Raw genomic sequence first — 10,373 nt, forward strand, 5'->3', positions numbered from 1 at the left:
CACCATACCAAGTTTGAAGTTCTAGGCCTAAAGGGTTCTTTTGTTATTGATCAGAAACCGTTTTTACCTACAAGGTCAATGTGACCTTGACCTTTGACCCCTTGACCCCAAAATCAATAGGGGTCATTTACTGATCATGACTAATCACCATACCAAGTTTGAAGTTCCTAGGCCTTAAGGTTCTTTAGTTATTGATCGGAAACCGTTTTTACCTACAAGGTCAATGTGACCTTGACCTTTGACCCCTTGACCCTAAAATCAATAGGGGTCATCTACTGATCATGACCAATCACCATACCAAGTTTGAAGTTCCTAGGCCTTAAGGTTCTTTAGTTATTGATCGGAAACCGTTTTTGCTTTCAAGGTCAATGTGACCTTGACCTTTGACCCCTTGACCCCAAAATCAATAGGGGTCATCTACTCGTCATGACCAATCACCATACCAAGTTTGAAGTTCCTAGGCCTTAAGGTTCTTTAGTTATTGATCGGAAACCGTTTTTGCTTTCAAGGTCAATGTGACCTTGACCTTTGACTCCTTGACCCCAAAATCAATAGGGGTCATCTACTGGTCATGACCAATCACCATACCAAGTTTGAAGTTCCTAGGCCTAAGGGTTCTTTAGTTATCACTCGGAAACCATTTGGTCTACGGACCGACGGACCGACGGACCGACGGACCGACAAGTGCAAAGCAATATACCCCCTTTTCTTCGAAATGGGGGCATAACAATATCTGTTGATCATACATATGTAGGTTCAATATCATTATTTTTTGCACTTTTCTTTTACACTTAACAATACTTTTAAAACTTTGAAACACTTTTTAAATTCATTATTAAAAGTAAGCATAAATCTGAATGATTACTGCATTAAAACAGCTTTTTATTCTTGTCAGGGCTATGATATATAAGAGAAGTTTTGACTGTTTTTTTGTTGTTGTTTTTTCACTGTGTAAGTCATATGGACACTTTACTTGTGAAGAAGAAACTTCATTGCCCTCATGTTATTATGTCATTATTACATGCACTAGCAGACGCCGAAGACGCACCCACCCACATTCCATAAGTTTACTAAATAACTTCCTCAGGAACAGGATTTGAACCAACAGCAGTGAGTGGCATATTATTTGAAAATCAGCAAATTCATATATATAATAACTCAAGTCATTTAGTACAAACAAATTGAGCAAAACTACAGTTCATGATAAGCCTTTTATGTAAATTTATTTCACCCTGAATATTCCCTGCTTTAAAAGCTTAAAAACTGATGACCAAATTCAATATACTAGTCTGCCAAAAAAAATACATATACAGAAACAAAATGGCAATTTCAACATCACTTTTCAATTTCTTCTTTCTTTTTTTAATTTTTGAAAGTAGAAAAAAATCTTTCCAATCATAACAGACTCAATCAAACCAAGTCTGCAATACTTGCAGTTTTGCCATGATAATCAACCTTCAGTGTTTCCTCTTTTGATTAATTTTTAATATTCAAGAAAACTAATTTAAAATAAATTTAACACAACTGCAATATCAGTGAGAAAATAGTGGTTGAGTACTTCATGTGTTTCAAAAACTTTCATTATGTACAGTTAATCTTTCAGTTCTTAAAAATCTTTCAGAAAAAAAAAACATTTAACACAAAAATGTTGTAATCTACCTCTTAAAAGTTTCAACCGTGAAAATTTATCCTTTTACAGCTTTTCATTTAGGTACAAGAATTTACATCGCTAATGATGCGAATGAAGTTGAATTTATGTATTATAATAATGAATAAACTTAGCAAAGAAATTCTAGAAACCTGAAATTAAGGGAGATAATTTTACAACTTTTTAGCAAATTTTGCAAAAATACAAAAAAGCAACATTGGAAACTGAATTAATCACTATAGTAACAGATCATGATAAAAACTAAATGAGATCAAATAAGCGAAAACAAGTTTCAACCATTTTTCGTACACATGCATTTGTTAGTATGATTCTGATCAATTTATTCCAATTAAATTCTAGTTGTTATAACGTGTTGCCAATGTGATCATGGCAGATCTTTGTACTTTATCTGGTGAAATATTTCTAAAGATGACAGATAAAAATTATGATGAAAAAAACAAACACAATATTTTGAAAAAAATTATATATACTAGAAATTCACATATTCTAAGGGAAATAAACAAAATAGTTATAAAAGATCAAGATGTAATATGAGTTACCAACTCATACACCCTTTATAAAATGAATGTAATATGGGTAATTTCTGCAAAAGTCATCAAAAAACACAATAAGGAAGGAAAACAAGAATTAGCTTGAATGTGTAGGATTAAAAAATCATGTTGATGCACACACAAGAAAAAAAACTTCTAAATGAACAAAGTTTGTTTTATGAAATATATGAACAGTGAATGACTGTGAGATTATCAAACTATTCCAATGAAACAATTTCCCATTCCTATCAAATGTTTCATCTTATACCATTAAACTTTTAAACATAGATTATAGTGATAATAACGCATATACCTAACAAATGTCATCAATATACTGCAGTCTGACCAGACTCTATTACTGTTGACTACCTAATTTAACATTATGATATCAATATCCCCCACACTCACAATGAACTGTCCCAAATTCAAAGCAGGAAAAGTCCATTTAAAAAAACTAGAGGTCTAAATGTTAATCTGTAGAAAAGCTTTCACAAGAACAAAATGTTGAGGCCAGTCAATTTGCACCTAACTCTTGAGGTGTCTGGCAAGATCGAAATTGCCCTATATTGAATTTTAAGCATGCACTTAAAATTTTCGTTTTAATGGCTTGAGTTTCCATTGACAATGGAGCATTTGTTCATTTATATACAAAGTCCATTCCTTGCTTGAACCAGAACTGTTATTATTATTATTATTAAACTATTTGCATTATTTTTACAACATTATCATTTGATATTAGTCTCTCTATTAATACTTTTTAAATCAAATTTAGCATTTCTGCTACACTGAGCAAGTCTAGTTACTTATAGCAAAAATATTTTAACATTAAATATTATCTACTAAATTATTAATTACATTTAGCACTTTACAATCAAATTTAGCATTTTAGCCAAATTTAGCACATAAATCTTTTATATAACATAATCATTTTTTAGTAGCACTTCTACAAATATTAGCACTTTTCAGGTAATTTTAACATTTTTTCTCTCTAAATTTAGCAATACTCATGTAAGCACTTTTCATAATAAATTGTACAACACAACACGAAATAATAAAGCTAATTATGCAATAATTCAAATGTCTGTTTCTTTTTGCCCTAGTTTTAACATTGACATTTCAAAACAACACCTCAAAATGTTTAAAAATATACATTATTATAACAAAAGCATAATGCTTTATATGAAATTTACAATTTTTTAACATTTTTAACATGATATTATACTTTAAACAGTGTCGTTACTTTATTCATCATGTTACTACGGTTACGAAAACATTTCATTCAAATCCTATATCTAAACCTTACAGGCATCTAGATCTACTGAAATAAATATACTATATTTTTTGCTGGCATTTGATCTGTCAATAAATAAATGTTCTATCTTCATAAGATGGTAAATATCACATCAGTTCTGCCATTTGAGATGCGTACTCTGTTCCTAGTAAGCCTCGACAGAGTAGCGTGAACTCCTTCACTAAAGCTCGTACCTTCGTCTTACTAGTTCTTTCCCTGGAATAGAATCATTTTTATGTTTTGTTTATTTTTAGCTGACAAGAAATCTGGCCTCACTGTTATAAAACTTTATCCTGAGCTCTGTCTCAAATTTCAGGATTTTCATTGGTCAGTGTATATTCTGTGTTGTTTTCAGACCAATCGAATGCCGGAGATATGAGTATGAGCCAAGAACATTTCTTTATAACCTCGAACTCAGGTGTAATAATTCAAAGAATGAGATGAATAAAGTACTACTACCTATTCAGCAATTTAAAAACCAGTAAATAAAAGATTTGCTGACTTCCTGAATCGTGATGACACTGACTCAAAGGTCATCTTTGTTTCCCCTCCTGCAACCCATGCCATTTTAGGTAGAGTTGGTAAGTAGGGAAAATATTTTTTATCCAAAATGTTTTTATCTATTTAATTAAACAAATTTCAAAAACAAATGAGCCGCGTCATGACAAAACCAGCATAGAGCGTTTGCGACCAGCATGGATCCATACCAGTCTGCACATCCGTACAGTCTGATCAGGATCCATGCTGTTCGCTTTTAGTTTCTCTACTTGTAGTAGGGTTGGTAAGCAAACAACATGGATCCTGATCAGACTGCGCGGATGGGCAAGCTGGTCTGGATCCATGCTGTTCTGATCAAACACATTATGTTGGTTTTGTCGTGACGGGGTTCAAACTTTGAATGTTTAGCATCTGTTTAAAGTTTAGAAAAAAAGATTTACCCAACATATACCCCAGTTTGTATATTTACAATGCAGAAGCATGAGTCTAACAGGTAACAGAGATGAAGTTAGACCTTAACAGTTGGTTCTGCTCCAATCTTCTGTAATCTAGCTGGTTGGTCTCCTTCAAAGAAAAACTTCGGACTCGACATCATTATGGGGACATGGTTTCAGCAACTATAACCATTAAGTGACATGAGTACATTCTGTTACCTGACAACAGCCTTTATAATACTGCAAGTTTGTAATGTTACTTTTCATTGGATAATTGTGATGTTTATATAGTTTTTTATAATACTGCAAGTTTGTAACGTCGCTTTTCATTGGATAATCGTGACGTTTATATAGTTTATATACACGGCTGCTGTCGATTCATGAAGAAATCTTACATTTTTCTCTAAAAAATGATGCTTGCTGTATTATAAATTCGTTATAAAGATTGTTGACAGGTTATATGGCTGTATATAAACGGCTGTTTGCATTATAACCCTCGCCTACCAGCTCAGGTGATATTTACAAATAGTAGTTTATATAGGGCCATATAACCTGTCAACAATCTTTATAACTAATAATATAAACCTAAGCCTCAGGTAACAACCCATATAAACCAATCTTAATTCATTACCAGAGAACAGCCTATATAAATAATTACCTGAAAATAGCCTATATTATACCCAGCCTCAGTTAACAACCGATATATACCTATCTTTATAAATTACCTGAGAACAGCCTTTATAAATCTATCTTTGTCATCGCCCGTACATCGTACACTCGGGTAGCCCTCTTTGGTGACAAAATCTTGTGACCACATTCTAATTTGTTCCAGATAGTGTTTAGAAAGGCAGAACAAAACATCAGCAATGCTTTCCATGATCATGCGTGGAGATTCACCTCCTATAGCCTAAAACATTGAATAAAAGCAATAAAACTTATATATTATTTCCCTGTTTTCCCTGATAACACTGGCCAGCTTATACCACCAGTACAATCTAATCCAACTTGTTTATATGAATATGTTCTAAAGATTTCATATAAAATATAATCAGTTAAATAAAAACAAATGCTTTTCTTAGCTTCGACATAAAGTCTTCTTCAGAAATATTGTAAAATTACAAAATGATGCAACACCCCCGTTTAACTATTATTATTTTCTTTTTTAAATAAATAAATTCTTTTCAATTTCATCTCTTCACAAATCTGCAGTCAGTTTGGGTTTAACAGTTAAGGATAATAATAACAGCACCAATTTTAATAACATTAATGATATTAATAATAATGATAAATGTAATATCATGAATATTGTTAACATGATGGAATTTTCTCAAGGGTGTTTGATAAATATATGATATGGCCTTAAAAGTAGGAAAAATAGGGCAATCTACTTTTAACATTCATGAAATTAAGAACCCAGACACAATCATACAGGTCTTTGTCAAGAATAAGCACCCTTAATATCTAAGATATTATTAATGACAGTCAGTGTGACAGAGGAAAAACCAGAATTTATATTCAATATGGCAAACTTTAGGGAGCATTGTAAAAGCTCTAGATCTCCCTTTTTATCCCCCGCCGAAAGCCGGCGGGGATACAGAAATAGTCTCCGTCAGTCCTACCGTCGGACATTTTTGTCCGGAGCATATCTCAAAAAGTGTTTGAGGTATCAACTTGAAACTTCCTACGTGGATAGACCTCATTGAGGAGGAGTGCATTGCACAAGAAGGATAACACTACCCTGCATAATTTTTGAGTTATTGCCCTTTGTTATTTTTCAAAATTAATTTTTGTCCAGAGCGTAACTCAAAAAGCCTTTGAGATATCAACATGAAACTTCATAGGTTCATAGATCTCACTCAGGAGGTGTGCAGTGCACAAGAATGGTAACTCTACCTTTCAAAATTTTTGAGTTATTGCCCTTTGTTATTTTTCATACTTAATTTTTCACCTGAGTGGAGCATAACTCAAAAAGTGTTTGAGATGTCAACATGAAATGTCATAGGTGGATAGATCTTATTGAGGAGGAATGCTGTGCGCAAGAATGATAACTCTTCCCTTTATAATTTTTGAGTTATTACCCTTTGTTCTTTTTCATACTATTTTGTCAGGAGCTTATCTCAAAAAGTATTTGAGGTATCAACTTGAAACTTCATAGGTGGATGGATCTCATTGAGGAGTTCAGTGCATAAGAAGGATAACTCTACCCTGCATAATTTTTGAGTTATTGCCCTTTGTTATTTTTCAAAATTAATTTTTGTCCAGAGCATAACTCAAAAAGCGTTTGAGATATCAACATAAAACTTCATAGGTGCATAGATCTCACTCAGGAGGTGTGCAGTGCACAAGAATGATAACTCTACCTTTCATAATTTTTGAGTTATCGCCCTTTGTTATTTTTCATACTTAATTTTTCACCTGAGTGGAGCATAACTCAAAAAGTGTTTGAGATGTCAACATGAAATGTCATAGGTGGATAGATCTTATTGAGGAGGAATGCTGTGCGCAAGAATGATAACTCTTCCATATACAATTTTTGAGTTATTGCCCTTTGTTCTTTTTCATACTAATTTGTCAGGAGCTTATCTCAAAAAGTGTTTGAGGTATCAACTTGAAACTTTATAGGTGGATGGATCTCATCGAGGAGGAGTGCAGTGCACAAGAATGATAACTCTATCTTGCATAATTTTTGAGTTATTGCCCTTTGTTATTTTTCAAAATTAATTTTTGTCCAGAGCATAACTCAAAAACCTTTGAGATATCAACATGAAACTTCATAGGTCCATAAATCTCACTCAGGAGGTGTGCAGTGCACAAGAATGATAACTCTACCTTTCATAATTTTTTAGGTATTGCCCTTCGTTATTTTTCATACTTAATTTTTCACCTGAGTGGAGCATAACTCAAAAGTGTATGAGATGTCAACATGAAATGTCATAGGTGGATAGATCTTATTGAGTGGATAGATCTTATTGAGGAGGAATGCTGTGCGCAAGAATGACAACTCTTCCCTATATAATTTTTGAGTTATTGTCCTTTGTTCTTTTTCATACTATTTTGTTGGGAGCTTATCTCAAAAAGTATTTGAGGTATCAACTTGAAACCTCATAGGTGGATAGATTTTACTGAGGAGGGTGCAGCAAACAAGAATGATAAACTACCCTGCATTATTTTTCAGTTAATGTCCTTTGTTATTTTCAGCCATCAGTATTCACATAGGTTTCAAATCTGTTATCACTTCAGCCATCAAAGACCTCTTAAAATTGAATTATTCTGCTCTACTACATATACATTCTTCCAATGAGCAAACACATTTGGCGGGGGTGGCCATGTTGACATGGCTCTTGTTAATTCCTATATTTGGCACCCTTCCCCCTGCCAAAAAGTATTGTTTTTCTCTTATTTGCACGCAAATTCCTGCTCAATCAGAACATATATACAAGATTGTCAAAAAAATAGTTCATTCAACTGTTTATGTCTGTGCTGAATGTCACTGAAATTTAACTTACCCGGTATATTCAATAAAGCTACTAGACAGAAACTTTTGTATATATGAACAGCAAAAACTTGCCTATAAGAGAAAACAACGTGAACTTTCCCTGCATACAGATACAGGTACTGTTCCCTCAAATAACAGAGTGTGGCCTGATAAATATACATATGAGCGGCGCCATGACAAAACCAACATAATGGGTTTGCGACCAGCATGGATCCAAACCAGCCTGCGCAACCGCTCAGTCTGATCAGGATCCATGCTGTTCGCTTACAAACCCTTTAACAAGTAGAGAAACTGATAGCGAACAGCACGGATCCTGATCAGACTGCACAGATGCGCAGGCTGGTCTGGATCCATGCTGGTCGCAAAACCACTTTGTTGATTTTGTCGTGACACAGCTGATGTATACATACCCTCATGATCCTGTCAAGAAAGTACTTCCCCCTGTGACATGACCACCTCTTGTACCACAACCACATCTTTCTGTGAGATCAATTCTGTCTGTAAACAGTAAACATTTACACTAGTCATACATGGACTACAGACATGATCCTAGAAATAATGACTACAACAAAAACAAATCAGCAAAATTATCTCAAGTTAAACAGATTAAGAAAAATGATCGTAATACAGATATGTACTTAAATATCTCACATGGTAAGGAGAAAGTTAGGTTGAAAACTTCCAAACAAAAGAGGAAAAGATAAAAGTGATTATAAAATTCCCGGGAAAAAGGAATTTTTAATGTTGTTTTGGGTTGACATGCCCCCCATACTGAAGTGTTGTAAAAAAAAAGTTATCTATAAACCCCAGTCTAAAATATAATGAAAAGTTATGTTGTTACAAAAAATTATCAGTTAAAAAAAATTTAAAGGAATTTATGCGAGTTAAGAATGGATGTGCAAAAACGTTATAAAATTTTAACAGGAAAAAAAAACGTTGTAGAGTGAAAAGTATAATTTTAAAACGTTTAGGAAAATTTCGAGCAGTTGGGAGTTCCCGTATGATTGTTATCAAAGTTACAGAGAATGGGAATATTTAAAAAGAAATTTTATGTTATAAAATGATGTAGTTATAAAAAATTACAGAGAAAAGCAGAATATTTAAAAAGTTACTATTTTTTAAGAATCATGTGTTTAAAAAATAACAAAAGGAACACAAAATAATTTTTTTTACAGATATTTTTAAAAAATTATAGTTAAAACAAGAGGTTAAAAAACAAAATTTTTGTAAGGGATGAAAAAAATTACAAAACGTTTTATAAGCTTCATAAACTTACAAAAAGTAAAAGGAAAACTATAACTAGATGTAAAAAAAATGAAAATGTCATAAGTGTGACATTTTCATAGTTTTTAATTTATCTAGTTAGTTCTCTAAAAACCTAGTTATTGGGACAAATTGCCACTTTAAAAAATTTTATTACAATCACTAAATTATAAAATTTTATATACCCCATTTGTGAAAAAATTTGGTGAGGCCCCCCTTTTTTAACCCCTTACTGGGGAAAAAATTCTACCATAAAAACAAAAAAACCCAACCCAGTATCTTTAAGGGTTTGTTGTCACTAACTTCAGTCGCATTTTTGAATTTTCCCCAAAAGAATGAGGGTTTTAACTTTTTTTAAAGAAGGGAAAGCCCTTGATTTGGGGGGAAAGGGGGTTTAAATTTTTTCCTGTTGAAAGGCATTTATTTTTTTTCCCGGCTCAATAGAAAGTTTAGTCTTTTTTAAATACCTAAATATTAAAAAAACCCAATTTATATGTCATATATCCCATTAATCTTCGTTTATTTTTATTTCATTATTTAGTTTAATGGAATCTTGAGGAAAAAACCGAAAACCCCAAAAACTAAAAATCCATTTAGATCAACTAGACCTTTTAACTTAAAAATATGAAAAAGAAAAAGAAACAATTAATTAAAAATCTGTTTTCTATGATTCGTAGAAAAAGGGGTTAAAAAATTTTAGTTTTTTTTTATTTAGAAATATAAAACGATTTTTATAAAAAACAGAGTGAGCCAATGATCACCATATTGCAAACAAGTTAATGATTTAGACCTATATCAAATGGTACACAAATCTTGAAAAAAATATTTCCAATCCTTTTATGTAAAAAATACCTCAGTGGAGTCCTTTTTAAAATGAATCCTGGCTAATCGCTGATCATTTAAATTCTTTGTAATCACTTTTTCCTAACCAAATGTTTGAAATTGAAATGGTAAAGAATAATTCAAAGAGAACTCTTGAAGATGGATAAATAATAAAAACTATAAATTTCCATACATCGTGGCTCTTTTAAGCAGATATATCAGTATTAAGGGAGAAATAATAAGGATTTAGATAACCTAAAACATTCAATACCTAACTGTACTCACCTGTGACAAAAGCTGCATCGAATGATTGCAAAATATCAATATGCTGATGTATATCTGAAAAATCTTAAATATAATTATTGTCACT

The 10,373-nt window shown here is 32.4% G+C and overlaps 1 protein-coding gene across 1 annotated transcript; it reads right to left on the reverse strand.

Annotated features, from left to right (window-relative positions):
- Window positions 1-2,409: 2,409 nt before the first annotated feature.
- Window positions 2,410-8,422, reverse strand: LOC132746480 (importin-13-like). Its single transcript, XM_060735655.1, has 3 exons — window positions 8,329-8,422; window positions 5,148-5,329; window positions 2,410-3,706 (listed from the first exon to the last, which is right to left on the reverse strand). The coding sequence occupies exons 1-3, from the start codon at window positions 8,392-8,394 to the stop codon at window positions 3,598-3,600; spliced, it is 357 nt and encodes a 118-aa protein (XP_060591638.1). The 5' UTR covers window positions 8,395-8,422; the 3' UTR covers window positions 2,410-3,597.
- Window positions 8,423-10,373: the final 1,951 nt, after the last annotated feature.

This window comes from Ruditapes philippinarum, unplaced genomic scaffold (assembly GCF_026571515.1).
Source record: "Ruditapes philippinarum isolate M1 unplaced genomic scaffold, ASM2657151v2 ctg11747_1_1_1_1, whole genome shotgun sequence".
NCBI lineage: Eukaryota > Metazoa > Mollusca > Bivalvia > Venerida > Veneridae > Ruditapes > Ruditapes philippinarum.

Bases quoted from the DNA above. Each gene is read 5' to 3' on its own strand.
- LOC132746480 (XM_060735655.1), bottom strand. From the start codon at position 8,394: ATGTGGTTGTGGTACAAGAGGTGGTCATGTCACAGGGGGAAGTACTTT. The intron at 5,330-8,328 runs GTATGTATACAT...TCAATGTTTTAG, and splicing joins TTCTTGACAGGATCATGAGG to GCTATAGGAGGTGAATCTCC. The intron at 3,707-5,147 runs GTAATTTATAAA...ATTCTATTCCAG, and splicing joins TTTATAAAGGCTGTTCTCAG to GGAAAGAACTAGTAAGACGA.